Source organism: Puntigrus tetrazona, chromosome 8 (genome assembly GCF_018831695.1).
Source record: "Puntigrus tetrazona isolate hp1 chromosome 8, ASM1883169v1, whole genome shotgun sequence".
NCBI lineage: Eukaryota > Metazoa > Chordata > Actinopteri > Cypriniformes > Cyprinidae > Puntigrus > Puntigrus tetrazona.
Window position 1 is genome coordinate 18,582,382 of NC_056706.1, and position 25,855 is coordinate 18,608,236.

The 25,855-nt window shown below is 37.7% G+C and overlaps 2 protein-coding genes across 3 annotated transcripts in view; one reads left to right on the plus strand and one right to left on the minus strand.

Moving 5' to 3' along the window:
- The window catches only part of gpat2 (glycerol-3-phosphate acyltransferase 2, mitochondrial), a 33,908-nt gene extending 16,683 nt beyond the window's left edge, over window positions 1-17,225 (plus strand). Inside the window, exons 8-21 of the mRNA XM_043247907.1 lie at window positions 1,491-1,590; window positions 3,219-3,404; window positions 5,784-5,882; window positions 7,191-7,273; window positions 8,114-8,232; window positions 8,342-8,412; window positions 9,594-9,858; window positions 10,892-11,034; window positions 11,451-11,528; window positions 13,069-13,194; window positions 14,723-14,843; window positions 14,955-15,023; window positions 16,356-16,411; window positions 16,647-17,225. Of these exons, the coding sequence (XP_043103842.1) occupies window positions 1,491-1,590; window positions 3,219-3,404; window positions 5,784-5,882; window positions 7,191-7,273; window positions 8,114-8,232; window positions 8,342-8,412; window positions 9,594-9,858; window positions 10,892-11,034; window positions 11,451-11,528; window positions 13,069-13,194; window positions 14,723-14,843; window positions 14,955-15,023; window positions 16,356-16,411; window positions 16,647-16,763 (1,633 nt within the window). The 3' untranslated portion in view covers window positions 16,764-17,225. The remainder of the gene's footprint in view (window positions 1-1,490; window positions 1,591-3,218; window positions 3,405-5,783; window positions 5,883-7,190; window positions 7,274-8,113; window positions 8,233-8,341; window positions 8,413-9,593; window positions 9,859-10,891; window positions 11,035-11,450; window positions 11,529-13,068; window positions 13,195-14,722; window positions 14,844-14,954; window positions 15,024-16,355; window positions 16,412-16,646) is intronic.
- A 1,560-nt stretch (window positions 17,226-18,785) lies between these two features.
- On the minus strand, window positions 18,786-25,824 carry fahd2a (fumarylacetoacetate hydrolase domain containing 2A). Of its 2 annotated transcripts, none has more exons than XM_043247909.1 (8): window positions 25,633-25,824; window positions 24,358-24,559; window positions 23,121-23,337; window positions 22,872-22,931; window positions 22,560-22,722; window positions 22,374-22,482; window positions 21,117-21,204; window positions 18,786-19,323 (listed from the first exon to the last, which is right to left on the minus strand). In XM_043247909.1, the coding sequence occupies exons 2-8, from the start codon at window positions 24,525-24,527 to the stop codon at window positions 19,261-19,263; spliced, it is 870 nt and encodes a 289-aa protein (XP_043103844.1). In that variant the 5' UTR covers window positions 24,528-24,559; window positions 25,633-25,824; the 3' UTR covers window positions 18,786-19,260. The 2 variants fall into 2 exon arrangements, with proteins under 2 accessions (XP_043103844.1, XP_043103843.1); XM_043247908.1 differs by having other exon boundaries at window positions 24,358-24,620.
- Between the last annotated feature and the right edge of the window lie 31 nt (window positions 25,825-25,855).

The window sequence follows — 25,855 nt, forward strand, 5'->3', positions numbered from 1 at the left end:
TGTTTGAACCTGATAAAAATATAAATTAATGGACTAATAAAAAGCGGTCTAACGACAAACTCACTTAACAATCTGGCGCAATTGTTGGCTTACTTAATGAACCACACTTTTTCTTAAGTATTACAATAGCAGCTAATGGAATTAAGGAACCAGAAAGGGTTAATTTTTGTTAATTTTGTCCTCGTCCCCATCCCTTTCTTCAGAGTGCCAAGTTACTTTCCCAGACCTGTTGACAGTGTGAATTATGCTGGATTAAGTCCAAACTACAGTGTAGTAGCAGAATAGTGATAAATGGTCATGTTATGTGGATGAATCAGTGCATCGTAAACACAATTTCAGGCACTAGCAAAGGCCTTATCCAGTAAACAGCAGACTCAATTACCTGAGATCAGCCGGCGACACGATTACGAGGGTCGTGCATTAAAACGTAGCTGGTATTTATCAGCACCGCTGTATGACACTTTTGTTGTAGCTGCATCTCATAAAGTGCCATTATGAAATATGCGCTTGTCCTGCATTATATATATTAAACAAAGCGGAAAATATACATGTATAATGGAAATCAGACATTAAACAAAAAAATAAACATTAGTATGTCAGTGCGACATTGCTTAGCATACATAAATTAACAAATAATGTGTTGTTGGAAGGGTTGGGGGGTTAACTATTTTATGATTTTAACATTTAATATTTTTAGTTTGCAGGATCTTTTTATTTTTTTTTCTAAAATAAATAAATTTATATTTTTCTTTAGCATTTAATCAAAAGTGCCAATGAACTTACTTTAACTTACTTTTCACTTATTAGACAAAAAAAGTATCGTGGTTTTCAAATATATTAACAGCATCACCGTTTTTGAACATTTGAAAAAGAGCATCAAATCAGCATATTAAAATGATTTCTGAAGGATTATGTGACATTAAAGACTGACGAGGTAACAATGCCGAAAATTCAGCTTGGCATGACAGCAATAACATTTTGTTTTAAAATGTATTCAAATAGAAAACAGTTGCTTCAAATTACATTAACATTTCAAAATATTACAGTTTTTACTTCGCGTCAACCCCAAAGCTCTTTCACGGTAGCGTTATCAGAAACATAAAAGTAAGGCTTGCTCCTCCTGTGACTTCATGATGATGACATTTCCAGAAAGCGAATATAGTCAGTAGCCTTGCAGGTGTTTAACGGTGCATTCTGTTCATTTCTCTGCAAGAAAAAATTGCAGTTCTTGAGGAATTTTAATAGTGAACTTTACCAAAAATGGCTGGATGCCTTCACAGTGCGCTTACTACTAAACTAATAGACAAATTGAAACACACCCTGTGAGATTGTGACCTTGTCTCTAAATAGACATCAGGGAAGAAATAAAGTGCTGTGAAAGTGAAGTATATGGCCCCTTTAAGTCTCATCTATGTTGTTATTTGTTGGATGAATAACCTAAAGGAATGTCCCATTAGTCACTCTTAATTGAGGCCATTTTGTCTTCTCAGGTCCATCCTTCAGAGGCTGGGTGTCGTCTTGCTCCCAGAAGGCAGTGGCTCAGAGCGAGACGCTGAGATGGACAGCCTCTATTCTCCAGTCATGACCTCTGTAAGCCCCCGCAAAGGCTGAGTGTGCTGTTCTGCTTGAATTGCCAAGATTCAGCATACGATAAGACAAGTGAAACAGACTGTCGCTTCAGGCGCTGAGCTGCCGGACCGTACTTAAGACGTTTGCGCAGACACGCTGATTTTAATACAGGTTTTAGTCTGGAGACGGACGGTCACCTGTGTTTCGGGGCGGGTTAGGCTGCATTAGTAACCTGCCCTTGATGAGCGCAGTGGTTCCCATGACGATGGGGCACCTGCGGACTGCAGATGTTTCATTGGGAGGTTGCATGAGTCGCTGAACCCATTACTCTGCCTCACTGATGCCTGGAGGTGGATAATAAATCTCCTCAGCCTCCAGATTTACTGTCAGAATCATACTGTTATCTGAGTTTCTTGAAGGAATGTCTTATTAGCCCGTTTACAAGAAATATTTACGAGAGTTTGGACGCTGTGACTGTCAGAGGATTTGGCATAATCTGCATTAGGATCTTGATTGCATGAAGAGCTGATATTAGTATTAATATGAAGGGCTTTGATTAGATATGTGCATATGTACGGCTTCTGACTGGCATAAATGAACAGAGGAAATAATCTGTCATGCCTGGAATAGCATATGAGCTTATCAGGCTTCTCAAGATGGATTTGGGAGAGATCAGGCTCAGTGTGTGTGTGTGTGTGTGTGTGTGAGACAGAGAGAGAGTTAAAGAGACAGTTGACTCAAAATTACAAGTTTGTCATTTATGCACACTTATATAATTCAGTACTCGTATCGCATACTTTCTTGCATGAATCACAAAAGGAGGAATTTTTGCAGAGCACTGAAGCTGTTCTTTCTCTTATTTAAATGTACTAGTACATAATACTAAAATATTACTAGTTTGAATATGCACAAGCATGATTAAAATTTGAGAGCTAGGTTTTAATATTGATCAGCAGTTCAATCTTTTCCTCGTACACTTATTAGCACTATTTAAAGTATCGCATGAATCACTTAAACCATTTCTGTGTTGCTTTCTTGTCCACTTTCTTGTCAATCAATAGCCGTCTTTGAAACACCTCTCGGGCATCCAAGTCCTATTTCTTTGAATGGGGAAACATCAAATTCGCTAAGCTTATGAAAAAATTTCATATTTGGAATCACCAATGAAATCTTGACTGTCACACTGATTTTACAGATCAGCGATTGGCTCTTATTCAGAAGACGAGGCTTCCTGCGATTGAGCGGCCATATTAAGCTTTGCATTTTTCTCCATTCAAAACTATAGGAGTGACACATCTCGGGTATTCTGTAATCTTTGGTTTAGAATGACGCGAGGCGAGGGTGAGCAAATGATGACAGCATTGTCATAATTCTTTGTCCAAGCATGAGAAAAGTATCATTTAATTCTATAGACGTGTCAACTTGCCACTTTCTATCTTGCTGTAGCACATTTTATGTCTCTCCTCTCACACAGAGGCCGGCTTCAAACATACAGGCTTTCAGTTAGATTTTTATTGTACTGATTTTGCAGATATTGCAGTTAATTTTTTCTGCTTCATATCTCTTTCTCATCATAAAAACTGTCCAGCCTCTCTGTTTTCCCACAAACATTGTATCCATCATTTCTCCTCATTTGTTCCACTCCACAGTTTATTGGTGAGCTGCTACGAGAGGGGGCCGCAGTGAGCGTAGGCATCGGTGCGTCCGGAGGTCATGGCGGGCAGTGGCTAGCTCGTGTACATCAGGCCATCAGTGACGGTCTAGTGCCTGATGTTAGCGTTGTGCCAGTGGGTGTTTCCTACGATTGCCTGCCACGCTATTTTACACGTCCACAGGTGATGACTTCAGTATCAACAACACACACTCCACTCCATAATGACCTCTATCAGACTGTCACCATCAGTGCACTGGGCTATTAAACAAACCAATAAACAAATTACAAACACAAGTAGATTCACATTTACCTGACAAAGGCAAACACGATAATGGTGCTCATAAACACAATGATCATAGGCTTTGCCAAACTCTTAACTCAGTGTTAAACTTTGTCATGTTACTCAGTGCTGTGAGTGAAGCCTAAAAACATGCAGCTCGTTTTGGAAAGGTGTGCTATTGCTTGTTGAAGCAATCTGAATATTTTCATCTGCCAAACAATGAAAAGATGAAAAAAAACCTGCCTCATCATAGTTGCAACAAACCCCTTAGAAAGGCATTAGTTATATAATTATAAGTAAATATCACTAAAGAGGGTCACACACACCGGACGCAAAGCGTGTTGCACCATGTCTTTAAAAATGAACACATTGTTTTCTATGAGTGTGTAATATCTTCTGCTCTGCACTTCTCATCCGGTGTGCGGTGCCCTTTTAGGTTCTATTAACCCAGAACACCCTAGCAACCACTTAGCAATGCCCTAGCAACCACACAGAACGCTATCAACCAGAACACGGTAGCAACCACTTATCATTGTCTTAGCAATCACAGAACACCATTATAGCCACCCTAAACAACTTGGCAACTCATTAAAAACAACCTAGCACTATCTTTGCAACCATCCAAAAACACCCTAGCAACTGCCTAGAACACCCTAGTGACTACCTAGCAAACAACACAAATAACATTATCGTACCAACTGTACATAATACCCTAGTGACCACCCAGAATTCTAGCAACCACCTAAAACATCCTAGTGAACACTAGTAATGTTTTAGCAACCACCCAGAACACCCCAGAAACAATAGAAAAATTATATTTAACTAGCAGAACTCCTTAACAAACACCCAGCAACCACCCAGAACACCTTAGCAACCACCTAATAATGTTCAATAAAGAAACATCATCCTAGCAACAGCCCAGAACACCCTAGTGACCACCTAGAAATGTCTTGGCAACCACTCAGGACTCCATAGCAACTGCCTATCAGTGTTTTAGCAACCATCCAGAACTTTTTAGCATCAGACTTTGACTTTTAACAGCCATTAGCAATCAACTTTTTTTAATCAACATCTTAGCAAACAACTTTATCCTAGTATCCTCACAGAACACCCCAGCAAGAAACAGCATTGTCCTAGCAACCACTTAGCATCACTATTGTCAACCACAGAATATCACGACAATCACAGAATACGAAAACAACTTATTATTATTCTAGTAACCACACAAAACACCCCAGTGACCACCTAGCAATTTCTTAATAACCACACAGAACTTTTTAACAAACACCCAAAACACTCTAGCAACCACTTAGCAACATCCCAGAAAGAAACATTATCCTAGGAACCTCACAGGACACCTTAACAACAATCTAGAATTATTCTAGCAATTGCCCAAAATACCCTAGTGTCCACCTAGCGATGTCCTCTCCCAAACGTCTGGCATTCTCCTAGCACACGGTAATACCACAGCAACCAAACAAAAACCAGTGTCTTAGCAACCACCTATCAGTGTCCTAGCAGCATCCTGAAAAAGCAGTCTCTCACAACACTTTAGCCACAACCAGAACTCCTTAGCAACCATCTACCCTTATCCTAGCAACTTACCAAAACTCCCTAGTGTCCCTAGGGCTTAGCAATGCCCTACCAAGCGTCCAGCATTTTCTGGGCAACCTCAGCAACCAACCAAGAGCAGTTTCCTAACAACCACCAAGCACTGTCTTAGCAACCACCGAGAATACCCTAACCACTGCATAGCAACACCCTGGCAGCCACCCAAAGCAAGCTTTTGAGTCGAGTCTGGGACATGGTGTGGGGCGGAAGTCATTAAGTAACACCATAGCAACAGCCCAAAGCACCCTAGCAACCATACAGCAGTGCTCGATAAACCCCTCAGTAGCTTTACACAGGAATAGCACTTGTGCATTTCTTTATTTGCAATTCCTAAGGTGAAATGATTCATTACATAGTAATAAGCAGCAATATTTAGATAATTAAAATCAGATGGTGTGTTTTTTCATTTTGTGAGATGTGTTTTCTAACTCACACAGAGTAGAATGTGTCGACGCCGAGAGAGATTAAGAGAAATCTATATTATTGCGTGCATCCATCTCAAATAGTCGCCAGTTATTATAGTGATTACAGCCACTAATTTCTGCTCTAATGGCTCTTCACCATTAGAGCTCCGTGAAGTTTTGCCGAATTAGATCCAAGTCATTTGACCAGCCTGTGTGAGTGGCAGTGTTTGAGGGAGTGTTTTTCATTTGTTTGTGTGGTCTGGAGGCCGGCCTGATGTCTGCTTTGCGGTTTGCCGTCTCCCTGCTGAAGGGTGATCACAGAGGAAGTGTTAGGATCCATTTTGCTCAGGCTTTCTCTCTGAAGGTATGACTCACACACTCCCTCTCATCCATACACACTCTCAACAAATAAAAAAATTACAGTTTCATACAAATGCAGACCCTTAACGCAGCGGTTCTCAGCTGGTGGGCGGCCGGGCTGTTCTGATAGGGTCACAGATAGCAGGGGAATAATAAATGCAAATAATACAATCCATCTTGCCCTGTAATTATGCATAGAGTAAGTATAGTGAAACGAATTGACTAATTAACAATAAAAGGTGGAGAATAATTCATAAGCTTGCAGATTCATCCAATGTTGTGTAATATTTGGGTTTTTGTAATACCACAATTTCAAAAAAATTCAACATCAATAAAATGATAGAATATAGACTATAGCTGTTAAATATTTAGATACATAGACTTCTCATATACATAGACTACTGTTCAAAAGTTTGGGGTTACTTTTTAATAATACAAGCAATGCAATTTTAATACAAATAACCTCAAATAAATGCTGGATTTTAGTTTTTAGCATTGTTCTTCAAATATTGCTCAAAAAATGTTTTCAACACTGAAAACAGTAAGATAATATTTTGAGCGGCAAATCAGCATATTAGAATGATTCAGAGGGATCGTGTGACACTAAAGACTGGAGTAATGATGCTGAAAATTCAGTTTTGCGCTACATAAAATATGTATTAAAAACGTGCAATAATACTGCTTTAAAAAGAGACTTGTTTCAATAACACACAAAAAAAATTTCCCCAATTTTCACCAACCCCAAACATTTGAATGGTAGTGCAAGAAAACATTTCTTCATTTTCTCAAGTGAACAAATGACAACAGAACAAATACGATAGGACAAATATGCAAACAGTTTTGAAAAGAAAACATATTGTCATAGTTATTCACCTAGAGATACTAATTTAATGCTATAGAATCATAAAGCTACTGAAATTATCCATCCATCCAAGAGAGACATTTGTTTATTACAGTTTGACGATGAATAACTATGTAAATTACAGCTATTTACACACAAACAGATTCACAATTTTGTTCAGCTAAACTAATTACTAAACTCTGTTACTAAAGCATAAGAAGCACAAATCTTTGTTTGACAAACCTACATTGTTTGATCTATGTAGTTTGTGGTAATATTAATTTTGAGTATACGTTTGTTAACTTGTGTGCAATAAATAAACCTTGTACTCCAAAATCTGAGCCTTGACTCGAAACCAGCGGAGAACCTCCTCCTTAATTCAACATCTCAGTTTTTGAAGCTTATGTATGAGCACTGTGGAAAAGTTTTACACTCTCTCGTTCTCTCTCTCTCTCTCTCTCTCTCTCTCAGGAGATGTGCGAGAGTGGGAAGTGTCGTGTGGATGGAGGGCGCCCCCTACAGGACCTGCTGTTGACCGCCATACTGCACGACAGGTTTCTTCAATCCCTCTGGTCCTGTATTCTATCTGCAGCATTCCACTCTCCATCCATCTCTTCCCATTTGCCCCCGTAGCATCTTCCGCCCATATGGTCAAAGATGAAAGAGTTCACACATTTCACTTCAAGCCATTTATTCTTCCTGCATCGTTCGTTGCAAATTTTCTTGTCAGACATGAAGGTCCCTGGAGGTTTGGACCTCCAGTTCTTCTTCATCTTTGGGTTTTTATCTGACATTCCAAATTGTTAAGATGAAAAAACAAGAAAAACAACAAGAAGAATAAATATTGACAGAAGGATGCTGTTTGAGAAAGATGGATGATACCTTTCAGTCAGTTTAACCGAGACTCCAGTCCGCTGAATCAGACCTCCAGACCCACGTGAACAAAACGTTTCTGTTAATCAATTCAGGTTCTCGGGAGAAGTCAGTTATTCCAATTCCGCCTCATAATGAGCTGGAATATCCTGGAAAATCTACCAAAAGCTTCTCATCCGCTGTTCAGTCTTTTCTGAGAGCCTCGGGGGGATGTTATATGGTTTTAAGCGGCATATCCACAGCGGGAGGCCTTATCATGAAGACTCAGCCCTGCAGGCTAGGCATTTGCATTTTGACAGCTGGTAATAAAGTATTGTTGTAAAGCCTTTTGTTGTACACGTTAGGGAGCGAGAACAATGAACAGTCAGGTAACACAGTCACAGGAGGTTTGCAGAGGACTGTAATGTAAATTTAATGCTGAGATCAAGGCAGTGAGGCTACTTCAGGGAATTAAACACCTATATGTATGTATATTGGGCAAAATATGTTGTGATAAAATGAAATGTGATTTTTTTCATCAGGATGGACACTATCTTCAGCCAGAAGGATGTTTCCTGGCTCCTCCATCCTGCTGTCATGCCTGAACTGTCTCCTGCTGATAGACAGCAGACTATTGCGCTGACTCTTCATTTGATGTACTGTGAGTCTGTTCGACACACGCAAGCTCCCAAAGATCAAACTCTTGCACTTTAGTAATCGTTACTCTCTGTATGAGGCTAAGCTTTGTGTTTGTGGTTGTTTTATTTTAGCTTCAACTTCAAGTATGGCCGTCATGTCCACCAGTCTGGTGTCCTGTTTGCTGCTCCACAAGCATCGCAAAGTATTGTTAAAACGCTTTAAATGACTTTTTTTCCACATCAACCTACACTCCATACATCATAATGACAAAGCAAAAACAGAATTGTCACAACTTCATAAATGTATTAACTTTGGTAAAGTTCTTTTACAGCCTCAAATCTTTTTGGATATGATGCGACAAGCTGTGCTCATGAGCATTTGGGAGTTAACCGCCATTCTTCTCTTCATTTCTTTACCGCTTAAGCTCTGTCAGGTCGAATGGAGACAGACGAATATTTTCAGGTTTCTTTAGAAAAACTTGATTGGGTTAAGCACAGGCTGTGGCTGGGCCACTCTAAGGCATTCAAAGAGTACTCTATAAGCCACTGAATGCTCTGGACTAGTTTTCATTAAGGCTATCCCAATTTTTTGGTTCTTTGAGCTTTTCTTCTACTCTGACGATTCCCTCAGTCCCTGCCACACGGCATGAGGGTGCTACTAGCACACTTTACTTTTGGGATGGTACTCCGCAGGTAATGAGAAAAGCTGGTTTCCTTCTAACATGACGTTTGGAATTGAGGTTCATAAGACAAGAGAATCTAAGTCTGAGAAACTTTTAGGGGTGTTTTTGCAAGTTTCAAGTGTGTTTTCATGTGTCGCATGGTATGACAATTAGATTAGATTACAAACATGCTAATGCTCACTGCATACATAATCACAAAACGCTTTTTCAACGTTAAATGTAGTACAGAGTTAAATGCGTGGTTTGGTGTCAGACTTAGTCACCATTAGTAGTGCGATCTATTGTAATGCTTTTTTTCTCAGTTGGTCAGAACAAAAGCGGCAGCCTGGTTACTTGTTCAGATGACAGTATCCATTGACAATTTTTATTTTGGGAAGTAGAGAAATAATCTGTGAAGAAAATAATGGCAGTATAATAAATAAATTGTGCATTAAACAGTGTTGCATTAGAGTAAGTGTCCAGACTGTGTATTAATAAAAGCATATATATATATATATATATATTGACCACTACTTTATAGAAAAAAAGTATATTTATAGATAATAAAAATCTAAGACTGGATCTCTTTTATAATAGTAGCTACATTCATTGGTATATTAATGATCTACTGGTTGTAGATGATTCATACAAGCATCAAGCATGGTTCTGCTTGCTTTAACGACGTTGCTAATGATTGTAACAATCTTCTCCCTCTTTCTCAGGGTGTGCGTGTATCCGTGCTGTGCAGGGACATCTGTTGGCTGTTGGAGGAGGTGTTGTTTAGGAACACAGACGTGGGTTACGGTGGCTCTCTTGTCGGGCTGGTGCATCACGCACTATCTCTGCTCCACCCGTATCTGCTCCTGGCTGCAGCTCCGCCCACAGGAGAACCCATCATCGCACCCCGGCCCGATCCAGACTCTCTGCTCATACTGAGCCAGCACTGCGATTTGCTCACTCACGTCTTCATACACGAGGCTGTAGGAGGTGGGCAGAGTGTGTTGAAGATTGGGTGGAGGCAAGGAAACTTGCTGTTGGCAGGCGTCATGCACCTGTCTTTCTAGAGGGCATCAGTGGGAGTTCTGGCTCATTTAGTATACACTGGCAAGATAAGACATGATGACTAAAGAAAGAAAATTTTATTTTGCGTAAAGGCATGTTAGTCTATTGCTGAATTTTTGTTTAACAAGCATGGTAAAAAAAAATTACCTGTTTGTTAAAGGGATATTTCATCTGAAAATTCATACTACTGTTAAAAAGTTTGGGGTGATTGAACAAAGAGTCTTTTATGTTCACCAAGGATGCATTTATTTGATTAAAAAATAAAAAAATCAATATATTGACAAAAACAATAACGTTTTTAGCATTCATTTTGTAAAGTGTAATATATAAAAAATTTATTAAATACAATTAAAATAAACTCTTTTTAACATTATTACTCTAGTCTTCAATGTCACATGAGCCTTCAGAAATTATGCTAATATTTTCACAGCTGAAACTGTATTGGCTTCTTTCTCCTTTTATTTGAAATAGAAGTCTTTTGTAATAGTACAAATGTCTTTACTGTTATTTTATAATCCTCCTTGCTGATTAAAGTTTATTAAAAAAAAATAAATCTCAGTAAAATCAATACTGAGATCATTTAAAGATTGAATAAAATAAGAAACTTTATATTTCTACCCTGTATTTAATATTACCCAGTCAATTTTAATGACGTTTATAATAACATTCGATTGAATTGTCTTTGAATTGTCTGCAGATCCTTAAACTAAATATTTGATTGATTTGAATTTACATTAATCAGTGATCGTTGTAGACAAACACTTACTTTACAAACAAGTTAAAAGTAAAAAGTAAACTAAAACTCGGCTCAATAATCTGAGGGGGCACGTGCCCGTTTTGAATGGGCCTGCTCTTCAGGGTGTTGATGTGTTTGGGTTGAGTCACGTTTGCACCACAGCAGGGTTTATTGACGGAGCTAATCCTGAAGGCGTGTGTGTGTGTTTGTGTTTGTGTATAGCGTGTGCTGTCTCAGCCATGCTGAGCGAGGTTGTAGGCTGTGGAGGTGGTGGAGACCTGGAGTTCGATGTTGTTCTGGGCCAGGAAGAGCTGACAGAGAAAAGCCTCCAACTCACACATCTACTGTCACCCGGCTTCATACCGGTGAGTCTCACTCAAACACGCACAAGGACATCTCACTATGATGTATATAATCACGTTGACGCTAGCGGTGATTCATACAGCCTTGCTTGTCAGTCAGTCAGTAAAAAATTCATTTATTTTTCATATATTCTCCAAATTTCTCTTTCATGCTTCCAATCGATCAATTGCTCCCCATCTGTTCCCTTTTATTATTCTCTCTTGATGTCTGGTTTCCCATTCAAGGGTTCTTCAGCGGCGGGAATAGCGTGTGTCATTATTGTCGGCACATTTTACACTTGCATAAGCAAATAAACACTTGTAAGGTGCTGTGAAATATCAACAAGAACATAAACACTACACAAATAATTACCTCTCTGCGTGTCTATCTGTTCATATCTGTCTGCCTGTCCATGCATATGTCTGTCTCTTTCTCTTAGCCTTGTCAAAGCGCTCATGGCTTTGCTCTTGATGTGGTGGACAGCATGGTGCGCTGCGGGGTTCTTGTTATGGAGGAGGTAAGACACCTGCATTGACAAACAAACTAACAAACCCATGCATCCTCTGATCACAGCTAGTCTTCACAAATGTAGCGTTTTCAAAACCCCTGGTCATCGAAAAATGCTTTTTCAATGGCTAATCCTAATATTCTAGAGCAGGGGTGTCAAACTCAGTTCCTGGAGGGCCGGAGCCCTGCAGAGTTTAGATTCAACGCTGCTAAATCACATATGCTATGCATGTCTGAAGTACTTGATTAGCTGGAACAGGTGTGTTTAATTAGGGTTGCATCTAAACTCTGAGTTTGACACCCCTGCTCTAGAGAATAAAGAAGAATGTAGTGTTATATTAAATTGGGAATTGCATTTTATTAGATTTTTGTATTTGCATTTTATGTATTCACATAATTGCACCTATATTTAAAGGAACATGGACAGATGATAAATACTTTGTACCATTTTGACAGTTTGTCTGCATAGTAATTTATGAAAACTGATGAAAATGTGACTTTTTTCCAATAAGATGAAAAGGAGACGAGATATCACTGAAATTATTAAATATTAACTCTTTGCTCTATGAAAATGCAGTATCATACATAAAAAACATGAAAATGTAGTATAAAATTAATAAACAATAAAAAAAAATAAACTTTTGAGTTTTATATTTCTGATATAATATCAGGAAATAAGATGAGTTTATAGGTGAAAGTGCAATAATTCTGAACAATCACAAAAGATATCATTCTGAGCAAAATAACTGATTCTCAGCATGACTAAAAGTATGACTTACTGGCCGTGTTTCAAAGACGCTTAGTCAACTAAAATTTGACTAAACAAAATACAATACAAGACAAAAGAACATTTACCAGAACTAAAAAGACTAAATTAAAAAGAGCTGACAGACTGTTTACATCGATACTCACTTTAAAATATGGTAACTGAAATGAAAAGTGAAAAATAGAGTTTATAATGATTCTCTGGAGCAAATATCAGGATGTCAGGAAAAAAATTTAAGGACCGGGTTTTTTATTATTACAGATTTAAATAGAGCATGACATTAAATGTGAGAGAGTGATTATTTTTAGCGTCATTGATAAGGCTGTTGGTAGTTTTTTTGGCACTGACATAAGGGAACCTCTCGGCCTAAGCAGCGCACTTATCAGCAGATACCGGTTATCTTTAAAAGAGATATAAATAAAAAATTGACAGAGATATATAAATGCAGAGGTGATTTTTCAGCCGTGGCAATATACAGTATTCAGTGTCATGAAAAACAAATGGAGAATGCACAGAGACGTGGCCAAAAATAAGGTTTTCACTCGACTGCCCAAACATCTAGCAAGCTCTCAGACTCAATCTAATCTCTGACATGCTGACCGTTCGGTCTGTGTCCATTTATTTTCAAGTGCTGCCACAGTTTTCAGCTGACTGATTCACAAACACCCGCAGACTTGAAAGCTATTTTTGTTTGTCTGTGGTTAAAGGTCATTTGAACCCTAAACTGATCATTTTGCAGCTTGTTTGTATGCGTCTTTAGAGATGTACGCTTGTGTGCACGCAGGTTCAGAAGGATACACCAGTGTGCGACTTCATGAAGAGGCAAGGTGTGCTGTCATGGGCAGTTTCAGATAATCCTGACCAGAGCAGCGATTCAGACTGTGAGGAACCAGACTCCCGCTCTTACAAGGTACACAAACCTACAGGCAGGTTTAAAGCAACACTCCAGTTTTGAAAATAGGCTCATTCTTCAACTCCCCCAGAGTTAAAAAAAAGTTGCGTTTTACTGTGTTTTGAATCCATTCCGCCGATCTCCGTGTCTGGCGATAGCACTTTTAGAATAGCTTAGCATAGATCATTGAATCCGATTAGACCATTAGCATCTCATTTAAAACAGTAAAGCTCGACTCAACTCTGGGGGAGTCGGAGAATGAGCCTAGTTTCAAAAAAAGTGGAGTGTTTCTTTATTAAAATATAGACGTTAGCATCCTGAAAGTTTTGTTTATACATTCAGAGCGTTTTTTGGATTTGTTTCTAATCATATATTCAGATTCAGACTGCTCACAGTTTTTGAAGACTTTGGACGCAGAGTTCCGGCGCATTGAGAAACACACACTAACACGCCAACCTCAGACACAAACAGACTTAAAACTAAGACAGACAGTTCAGAGATGCTGCTGCTCTTGAAGTCTGGTGTCTCAGTATCTCAGTATCTGTGAGATGAATTGAGCACAAAGAGAACAGGAAGGGAATGTCAATGGATGGCGTGGATTGTGCCTCCTCTTGCATCAGAACCTCAGGCAAACATTTTGAGCAAACATTTTCATGTAGGCGGGAACTTTTTATTGTGATTTAATGTTCATGTGTTTGAATTTAGTATTTATTATTGCATGCATATCAAATGTAAATAATAATAAATGAAATAAATAATAGATTTACATATTTTAAAGGGGTCACATAATGCGATTTCTATTTTTCCTTTTCTTTAGTGTGGTATGTAGCTGTTTGCTCACGTATAAGACCTGCAGAGTTACAAAGCTCCCACAAAAAGGATTTATTAAGCAATTTATTTGGCTTTCCAACAGTGGATGCAGTTAGGAATCATTAAGATTATGTACAGCACAACCCAGATGTTTAAATCTGTGTAACGCATCTTACCTAGTAGAGCACAAGGCTGGCTGTGCATAGAGTATTTCTAAAAAAAAAAAAAAAGTGTAAATTCTGACAGTAAGTTACGACAGTTTGGTGCTTGTGAATTACGGACTGTAAGTATATTTTGTTATTACATGCTTAACAAGTTCAATTGCAGCCATCCAAAACAGAGAATCCAATCACCATTCAGGCAAAACTTTGTTTTAAAAATGACTAAACTGTTGACGTGATTTAATCACTAGCACACCCTGAGAACATATGAGGTAATGTATTCCTCATATCGACATAAGACGTATTGGTATAATGCTTCACATTGAGCTAATGCCGATATTTATATTTAAAGCCATTACGGGTTGCACACCTGGGGTGGTAATGCCGATATTTATATTTAAAGCCATTACGGGTTGCACACCTGGGGTGGTGAAGTTACATTTTTTCTCTCTTTCTTAAATTCTATAAATACGCCCCAAACAACATCTGTTACCTAACTAATAATAACCTTTGCATGTTTTTTCACTGTCCTCTACCCTTCTGCTGTCTTTTCTCTCTCTCTCTCTGCTTTCTAGTTGAGTCAGCCATCTCAGTGCCCGGAGCTGCTGTTCTTTCTCTGTAGTTTACTGAGTGTCCGACTGAGAGCTCTGTGCTGGGCTCTAGAAAGCCTCCATTACCTCCCCTCACCTATCACAGGTTAGTACACACACACACACACACTCTATGTGTGGTGAGGAAGTGTGCTTTGGCCGCTTCGCCGTCGCTATTCACAACAAGCGTTTATAACCTAAAAATTGTTTACGTTAGAGAGAGACTGCTTGAGCCAACTACATGCGCACTTGAAGAACCGAGCTCAGCTGGACAGAGCACACCACGGTAAGAGATAAATACTCAATTTTCCGCTTACCGCCGTGAAGCTGAAGGATTTGGCGGAGTTAGATCCACGTCCACATAGATCCAGAATCTTAGATCCACGTTGAGATCTGTTTTAAACAGAGAACATCCGTCTTGACTGATCCGATCACAACATAGGCATAAGCAATAAAAACGGATCAGACAAAAACCTGACAGGGCCTGACAGGCAGTTGGCAGATGAGTACATCCAGTCCCTCAAGAACGCCTCTTGACCTTAAAACTGAATCAAGTAAAGATGTTTTCCTCTTTTCTTTTGCAACATGGCCTTCTTTTAGGGACGTGATTGGAATACACCATGGAAGCGAATACTTTGTTTTGTTTTCTTTGCCAAAACACTTGATTTCATCAACAGATTCGGCTTTCACTGTAAGGGGTTAGTTTTTTATCGTCGTCGTATCACATCTCACCAGTGCAAAATCTAAATATGTTTTGTTTTGGGGTTTTTTTAAATGGAAAATAACAGGCTGCACAATGCTGACGTAGTAACAGAAATAATTTAGTTTGTTTTAATCTTCTACTGACCTTCTAAAAAGACCAAACCAAATTGGCAAAGACGAATTGCTCAATTCTTGAAGATTCCCATAACTACCTAGAAATCCCATCAGAAAGGGTCACGGAAAATGCATTTGAAACACATTACCACTTTTTGTAAAGCATCTGATCAGACCACCAAACAGTTCCCCAGAAGCTACTTTTAAGTGTATACAAATAATCTAGTATCTTGTCAACAACTGAATTACTCTAATCAAGCTTAATTTGATTAAAATTCCATTCAATCAGGTTGAAAGGGGTGGTGTAGAGTCAACATAAAAAAATAACCATATAAATGCATTTTTTTTGCTGTAATATATTTACATGCATTTTTAAGTTTTTTTAGTTATTACTATTTTTTTCCCATTAATTGGCCATAAAATATAATTTGAACCACAAATATAAACAAACACAATGAGCTTTAGCTTACAAAACACCAACAATTACCTTTATTAAACATTGACAGTATATATTCGCATAAAAACTGAATAATGTGAATGGGATTGCAGCGTTATAGGTTCTTTGAGCATAAATTAAACAGTTTTAACCATTTAACCACCTACGTGGATGCCGATCGCTTCACTAGAGATGCTTTGTCTTTAATGTATTATCAATCCCGCTGGATTTCTGAGGAATCCTACTCTGCTCAAGACTAGATCCTTGATGTTTTATAAGAGAGGTGCTGCACACCAAATTGTGTTCCAGCTTTATTCAGAAGTCCTGGTTACATGGCATCGATGTGTTTCTGTCAATCTTCTGTAGAGAGCTCATCTGTTGACTTGGTGAGAATGGTGATCCTTACCTTCATTGATCTTGGGGTAAGTGATTCTGTACATCCCGATTTATTATTTATACACACACACACACACACACACACACACACACACACACACACACACACACACACACACAAATGTGTGTGTATATATACAGAGGCTGTAAATAAAAGTGCAAGGCCAGAGTAAAGTGTGGTGATACGTAGCAGGTGTTGTAAAAAAGAATGATTAATTCGGCCTCTGGAGACTAAACGGTATTTCTGTTTCTGTGCTTTAGGTGTTGATTGAGGACGGCCAGAGAGAAGATGCGTATCTAGATGTCAGTCCTCTCTTCTCTCAGTGTGCTCACAAAGAGAAACTCTTGCGGTTTTTCAAACAGTTCATGTATAACTGAAAGAGAAAAGTAAGAGATTCAAAGAGAAGTCAGTCTCGGCCGGGAATTATAACAGTAAGCACTTCTGAAATTCTTGTTCTGTTCTTCAGAGTTGTGTAAATCATTAATTATGAATGCTTTTTTGTGTTTATACTTCTATTTTGCTTAGCGTACTTGCTTTTTATGTGATGCTGAGGTTGCTTTTTTGTTAAGTTTTGTTGTTGAGAGCCCAGAATTGGTTTAGTTAATGGATAGATAATGTTCTCCGTTTATAAAGAGCAGATAAATAAAGAGTGTGCTGTTTGTTACTGTTCTTTTAACTGTAATGAATATGTAACGGGCTTGGTTCAGTATTTAAGTTTCTGATAATTGACCCAGTTGCAGTCTTTCTGTCACGGTTTGATTTATAGTTTAGCCACACAGCGCTGCATATAACTGTTCATATGTATGGTAACATTCTGCATTACATAAACTTTAAGATGATCACATGCATTTTCTTACTATGTATATTCTGCTTCCATTAGCACTGAACAGCAAAATATCATTTACCTGATTCTTGAGACCTGAAACAAAAGGGGTTTTGCTTTTACATTTCCATAGTTTTAAAAATAGTCCCAGTTGCACTTTAAAATGAGTCTAAGATAATCACGAAAATGTGTATATGGAAAGTTAAATAATTATTTGCAAAAAAAGACGAATACATAATATACATTATATAATTCTGAACATTATTGCAATATGAAAAGGATCAATACTAATATGTCATATATCTACATTGTTATTCTAAAAAAAAATCTAAAATTAACAAATAAAATAATAATAAAATAATAATAAACCTTTTAAAATAAATGAGTATAATGAAAGTTTATCTGCTAATTAATTATTATATATTTTTATTTTATATATAAAAATAGAAAATTAAAAACTGCTCAATAACAAAAAAAATGTTTGGGATTTTCAGAACACTTTTCATTGATCATGTGACGAAGAGGATGGTCTTTTTTTGCTTTTTAACACAGCAAGAATTTTCAAAATTTAATAGACAGCTAAAAAAATTTATTTAGACTACACGATTGTTTTCAAAAGTTATAACCCTGTTTCGATGCTGTATTTATAAATATGTCAGATATCTGGCATATTTATGTCTTGAAAGAAAAACATTTTTACTTGAAAATATAAATGAACAGCTCCGAACAGTTCCTCTGTGATTCCAGTCCAGTTGAGTTTCAGGAGGTTTTCTCTAAATGGACTATTGATGGGTAATAATCATGACGGATGCTGCAGAGACACGGGCACTGCACTATCACTCCCTGGAAATGACTTTGGCTCTCTATATATACCCATCTCCTGACAGTCTCATACATAAACACCCGTCCATGCAACATGAGAACAGTTCCTGAGCGAATGTGCATTTACACACAACCATCAGTCTTGAGTGAGTGGCCTCGCGCGTTCGTCTGAAACACAAAGGCTAACGGACGGCAGCTGCTTGTAGCGCAGAAGTGCTGAATAAGCTCTCTAGAGCCACCCAGACAATCGACCCGCACACACACACACACACACACACTTAGATGAGCTTGAAAGCTGGAGATGGGAAAAGAATAGGGTGATTAACAAGAAACAAGACGGGCTGAGAAATAACAGTTGGCTGCTGCACTCAGGGATTCACTTGATTAACACTTTCCTTTAAAAATCACTTTGTTTTAAGGTTGGCACGAAATGGACATTCGCCCTATCTATTTTGCGAACGCGTCTTATAGATTTTGCTTTGAACGATTCATCCATTTTTTTTTTTTTTTTTCCTTCATTTCATCAAAATGTCGTAACTCGATCCTCCAGATTTCTCTCTGGTGATATACGCCAGACTTCTCCAATCATTTAGTTGGACTTTTCCTGCATTTGACTGAAAGCTTACATTAGTTTCTGAGTGGTCACTGATTGAATCAGCGGATCAGAGTTTTATGGATCTTCCAGTGAATCTGTTACATACTTGGTATAATAGAAAACATCTGTCGCTAGACACTGACTTGAGATACTCTGAAACACAGCTACAGTTCCTGCTTTTATTGTGTTAAAATGTAGTATTTAACTCAGAGGTCCTGTAACTTATGATTTGTACTCATTGGAATGATTTATCCAATTATAAGAATCAGAATCCTGAGTAGTCACCTTACATTGAACGGCAGTGTAATTTAACACAAATTAAATATGTTTCTGGAAATCTGAAGCTGAGAATATATAAAACGGACACAAAAAAATAATGAAAGCAAACATACACGGGTCAGTAATGCCCTCTACTGGAAAGCTGGGCATCTAAACCCCAGTTCGACACTCTGATGAAAAACACACTGATAGTGAGAGTAAAGGCTGCATTATAAAAGTTTGTTTTTTAAAGATGGCCCAGAGCGTAATGCTTATTTTATTTTCTTCAATTAAAAAATAATCCATATTTTATGGTGTCAGTATGAAAAAACCGGTGAATGCAGCAGTGGCGCTTCAATCAATGCAGATCTTCCTGTTACACGACTGTGTTCCGTATCGATCCGACCTCGTCAATCTGACACTCCACAACATCTCCCTTCTGAAACACATTAAAACCACATGCTGACCTTGAGGAAATAAAACATTGAGGAAATACAACGTTAAAATAATATCTGCTGCACTGTGAAAGTTTGACTGCTCTCCTCTTTTATAGGAAATTAGCCTCTTTTTGCTCACGACAGCGAACCAACTGGGACACAGATTTAATATGCGTTATACGTGGATATCATTTCTGAGGACGTGGAGTGTCTGTTGACAGATCTTCAAACAATCCAAACACGTGCTTATACTCAGCGGGGCACGTTTGCTTGTGTATCTCAGTGGACTAGATAAATTTAAATGTGATAGTAGCTTTTGATGCCACTCATGAGTCAAAAAGCAACAGGTTTCTAAAGGAACTAGCACTTTTCTGTTGTGTAAATTGCATTTATAATCACACAGGATTAATGTTAGTTATTTTCTAACAAGCTCGTATTTGGTGTAAATGACGTGTTGCTTGGCGGTTGATTTTCTCTTGGGCATGTCTGCCGCACGCTGAATGAAGATCACCGTTTCTCTGAATGAAGGTTTTTGTTTTTCCATTGGTATTAGATTTGTAAAGAAATTTTATGCAATATTCCTTGTGCGATTATTAATAAAGTTTGAGGAAATATTATTTGGTATGTATGTATATATTTTTTTCAACCACTTGAGCAACAGAGTAGCTTCAATTATGATATAACTTCTTACATTAAGTTTTATATTTGATAGAAATTGTTTTACACATGCAATTCAATTCTTAATTCATTTCTTAGATTGTAGTTCAATCATGAAAACTCCCAGAAGTTTTTAGCATGGTGATGGATATGACGACGTTAAAGGAATAGTTCACCCAAAAATCAAATCATTTACTCTCCCTAAGTTCCAAACCTGTATGAATTTCTGTTCTTCTGCCGAACACAAAGAAATTATTTTGGGTCACCACTGACTTCCATATATCTTCCTACTACGGATCAATGGTGACCCAAAACAGCCTTTGCAATTCAAATATCTTTCTTTGTGTTCAGCAAACGGCGAAACGATTTTCATTTTTGGGTGAACTATTCCTTTAAAGTGTTTGGTAACTGGCTCCCAGGTCTGCTACTGCGACTGTAGTTTGTTGCTGTAGTTGTAGATCCTGGCATCTCCTGCAAGCATGATGGATTCAATGCATGGCAATACAGATCTAGGGCTGGATTTATATAGTCCACAATACATTCATGCGCATCTCGTCAATAAATCAGTGACAAGCTCGTGATATTGTGTTCAGTTTCTAGAGTTTCTGTTCAGCCATCTAGAGTTTAATGACTGAACTGTATTCGTTATATCTCATTGGCGATATGAAGAAGTAGATGTAGTTATGCTTTTTCTTGGTAAGTGTGCGATCGACTATTGATAACTTGCTAAAGAACAGCTGAAGTCTTCGCACTGATTTGTTCAGCCAGCGATTCGCTCTGTAAATCAGCTTGAACGGCTGTCGGTTCTGTCGATGCCAATTAGAAGGCTTAAACGTTGAAGCCAGTGCCTGATAAACGCGCCTCGTTTCTTTTTAAACTTAAAAAACTGACATCACGACGGCGTCAATGAGACCATTCCAGCTGGTCTCGTGTTGTTCTCATTGTGTCAGCGTCAGTCACACTGGTCTGACCGTTTGAACAGAAGGGAATCAGCCAGACTTTATCTGCGGATCTAAACAAAGGTTTCAGGAAAGGCTCGGAGCGGGTGTTAACAGCCTGCCAGGTGCAGTGATTGTGGGTGGTGACGCTAACGCAGTCATGCTGAAATATACATTGATTTTCCTTTAGAAGAGCTCACCTTTAGATACACAGGTGGATTTCTGAACACTCCCACACCTGGAGGCGTTCCAGTTAAAAACACATCACCTGGACAAAGAGTCACAAACCTGCACAAAAACAGAAGAAAACGCATTCAATTGAATGCATATTACACCACCAGTCAAACGTTTTTGAACGGCAAGATTTTTGGTTTTTTAAAGAATTATCTTCTGTTCACCAAGCCTGCATTTCATTTATTAAAAATACAGCAAAAGCATTAATATTGTTAAATATTGTCATTACTTGAAATAAGTGCTTTCTTTTTGAATATATTTTAAAATGTATACCTGTGTTTAAAGCTGAATTTTCACCATCGTTAATGCATAGTGTTCGGTGTCACATGATCCTTCAGAAATCATTCTAATATGATAGTTTGGTGCTCAGGAAATGATGAATGGAAAGATCAAAAGATCAGCATTTATCTGAAGCTGTTTTTATATATATATATATATATATATATATATATATATATATATATATATATATATATATATATTATATATATATACTTTATTGTCTTGAATTTGCTTTTTAAATTGAATTATCAAAAGTGATGATAATGTAACCAAATAATAATAAAAAAAGGTTTTTTAGCAGCGAATCAGAATATTAGAATGATTTCTGAAGGATCATGCGAGTAATTCTGCTAAAAATTCACACAATAATTAAGTTATTCACAGAGAGAACTGTTTAAAATAGCACAAATATTTCAAAATTGTTGCTGTACATTGGATTATTTAATACAGATATTTAATATCATATTTAATGCAGGCTTGAGCATAAGAGAAACCATTAAAACATAAATCGTGCTACAAGCCATTACTGAAATAAGCAAAAAAAAAAAGATGCATTAAACCAATCAAAGGTAAAGGTCAAGACATTTACTGAAAGAATTCAAATAGCTAGCTCTCTTTTCATCAGACATTTGAAAAAATTTACAACTTTAAAAAAAAACAAAAAAAAAACAGCACAAGTGTTTTCAACAATCTATTAAAATAGTTTTTACTTGAGCAGCAAATCAGCATATTAAAATGATTTCTGAAGGATCACGTGACACTGAAGACTAGAGTAATGATGCTGAAAATACAGCTTTGCATCACATAAATTTACAATATATTAAAATAAAAAAGTTATTTTAAATTGTAGTAATATTTATTTTCAATCAAATAAATTCAGCCCTAAAGAGCATAACGACTTTCTAAATGCAAGCACTTGAAACCAGAGTGAGTTTTCTTACTGTGAGACCCAGGCGACCAGCTTCTCGGTTTGAAAGATCATTTGATTGGTGTTACTGTCCTGAACTGCAGCCCCATTCACCAGACAGCGGATACCCAGGTTATGAACATCTGTTTGACCACAAATAGTTACACTATTAATTCTCAAATACAGCATGCGTCTCTTATTTCGGTATTTTCCGCTCTACCTTTGAGTGCTGCAGTAGTAACCAGTGCTGGCCCGAGAGGACAAAACGTGTCAAACGTTTTTCCCAGCAACCACTGCTTTCCATTGCGCTTCATCTGCCAATCACGAGCACTCACGTCGTTGGCTACAGTGAAGCCTGCCACATAGGAAAGAGCGTCCTCTTCCTGACGCAAACAGACAAATGTATTTGACGTGTATCAAAAGGTATGGAAATGACAGTCAGGAAATCTAATGTTAATTATCAATCGGTTAACAGAAGGTTTGAGTACAATACACTTATTTCAACAGATGGAGATATCAATGATTTAACTACCTTAATATGCTTCCCTTTCCGTCCAATCACAAAGGCGAGTTCTACCTCCCAGTCCACTTCCTGTAAAATGTGGATTATATCTGTATAGATTGCGTTCGCTATTCAGTGATGAATGACATGAGGTTATTTTAAAGTTGGATACAGTTATTCAGTTCGTGTCGAACTGAAATCCCATCGGGCTCTACAAGAGACTAGTTCTGTGACATGGAGAGTCTTTGTTGGACGACCAACCGTCAGTCTGAAACTCACCTGACTCTCCTTTGGTAGAAGGATGTCATCATGAGGGCCGGTGATGGTGGAGGGGAATTTGCTGAATATGATGGGCTCTTCAGGAATCGGGGCATTTTGCTCCAGGCAGTGGTCTTTATAATTCATACCAACACACACCACCTTCTCTGGGCCGGTCACTGGGGACAGCAGCCTGATATCTGATCGCGCCACCACATGTTGACCGCTGGACAAGGCCCTGAGAGAGAGAGAGAGAGAGAAAGATCAATATATTATATTATCTATAAAATAACACATTCTACTTATACATTTGATATTGACTCTTAAATGCTTAAATAATGAACTAATATCATGTATATGAATCTTTATAATGCCAGCTACAAGGTAAGACACAAGACTAAATATATATTATAATCGTTTAGAACCTTATATATACATAAAAGAAATGCTGCAGATCCTTAATATTATATGTTGTTTTTTTTCCTGCATGTTTCAACGGTTTGTAAAAAAAAATACAGTTGAGGTCAAAAGTTTACATCCCCCCCTTTCAGAATCCACAAAATGTTAATTATTTTACCAAAATAAGAGGGATCGTACAAAATGCATGTTATTGTCTATTTAGTACTTACCTGAATGTTTACATAAAGTACACAAGACAAAATGATACTTGAATTTGTAAAAATGACCCTGTTGAAAAGTTTACACCCCCTTTATTCTTAATGCTTTGTTCTAAACCGTTAAACTGGCGGCTTTTCAGAGGAATCCTTCAGCTCCATCCTTTCCAGCATTTTTGTGTATTTGAACCCTTTTCCAACGACAACTGTATAATTTTGAGATGCATCTTTTCATACTGAGGACAATTGCGGGAGCCGTATGCAACTACCACCGAGGTTTCGAACGCTCACTGAGGCTCCAAAAGGAAAAACCACGCATTAAGAGCTGGGGTGTGAAAACTTCTGAACAGAATGGAGAGTTTGTGTAATTTTATTTGGACAATGTAATTTTTTTTTTCTCATTTTGCCTAAATGTCATTTTTCTTCATTTAGTACTGCCCTTCAGAGGCTACAGGAGATAGTTACATATTTCCCAAAAGACAAAATACTTTCACTTTATGCTCCCACAGAAATATCAATTTAATATTAATTGCAAAAATGCTAATTGATGAAGTCATTATATGTATAAATTGCACATTGAAAATAATGTAAAATAAAACTAATCTTTAATAGAAAAATATGTGCGCTCTTCAATGAGTTGATACCTTTTAGCACAGTCCATTCCCTTTTGCCCCATTTCTAGGAACTGCCTCATAGTGGAAGGTATGGATGGGTCGAAAGCTTTTAGATCAACGACCCCCTGACCTTCTGCCTGCTCCACCCCGACTCTGACGGCCCCCTCGCCTCCTCTGTGGCAGAACTGGACGAGTCTCATAGCGGCCGAGCTAGAGGTGCCTCTGACGGTGCCTGCAGAGAATACGGCATTGAGTCTCCTCAGACTGTGCTGAGAGACACCCACAAATCTCATCTGTTAGACAGACAGACAGAAGAAAAGACATACAGCAGTGAAAGTGAGAAATGGACGAACATACCAAGGGGTGCAAGATGATAGAAGAAATAACATGCGCGGAAATATCATATTTGTGAATTGTAAGCACATTGCAGACCAAGCTAAGTCATATTTAAGAGAAAGAAAAGCAGGCGGATGATTCGCCAAACAGTGGCGCTGGAAGGGGTGTGTCGATTTAAAACACTGCGGAAGCACTAATCTATATCTATATAGAAATGAGCGAATCTGTGAATTATTATTGACAAATCTGCTGTAATTTTGTTTCATTTTTCTCATCTTTTAAAGGTGTGATTTAGAGTTCAGTTTATAGAAAACAGCTTTTTTTCATGGAAAACCAAGCCTGCAGAAATAAATGTAAAATAATAATAACTAGCGATAGAAAATAACTAGTAATCGAACATAATAAATACATATTTAATATATTTAATAAATTAGATTTGCTTTATCAATCACCATTCTTTATGCTAATCTGGTTTTCCATATTTTCGTACTTTTATTAAACCTTCAAATAACACACAGGCATTGTCATTGTTGAATACAAAACATCTAAGCAACATAAACTGAAAGAAAAAAATAAATATCGAAACAAAAACAAATGCATTATAAAAATAATAAACGCTGAAATATATAAAAGCTAATTAAATTAGACTTTTACGTTTAATTTAAAACACAACTTTGACAAATATGCATTGTGTTAATAGTTTGTTTTGTTACACAATTCACGTGAAAGATATTAATCATTTTCATAATTTTATTCATTTAAATTGGGTTCCTTCCGTGTGTTTCTGACATTCACCTGAAGGCAACCCCAGCTTCAGCAGGTTTCTGATTATCTAACAGATATTTTGCAAAAAAATCAAATTATCGACTGCTTAAGACAAAGTTGATCTGAGAGGGCATGCAAGGTAGCTCAGATAAGAGGGTACTTTTGCCTGCTTTCAGTTTCTTGGTCTGTCCGTGACAGTCCTACCTGATCCTGATGCAGAAAACAAGGTTTGATCACGCACAGAACAAAAAGACCAAATGAAGTTTAGAAAAATGATCTGTCTGGGGTTTAATGTGTTACTCGCTGCAATATCTCACTGTTATCCGAGGAAAATTACACAATCTTTGTACTTTGATACGAGACAGTTCACGCTCTCCGTCGTCGCTGTCACGTGACTTGACGTCCGATTCGTTTTCTGAGTCGGATC

Excerpts from the sequence above, each read along its gene's own strand:
- fahd2a (XM_043247908.1), bottom strand. The coding sequence starts at position 24,620 with ATGAGATTTGTGGGTGTCTCTCAGCACAGTCTGAGGAGACTCAATGCC. Across the intron at positions 23,338-24,357 it reads GGAATGGACTGTGCTAAAAG|GGCCTTGTCCAGCGGTCAAC; the intron begins GTATCAACTCAT and ends TCTCTCTCTCAG. Across the intron at positions 22,932-23,120 it reads TTCTACCAAAGGAGAGTCAG|GAAGTGGACTGGGAGGTAGA; the intron begins GTGAGTTTCAGA and ends CACATTTTACAG.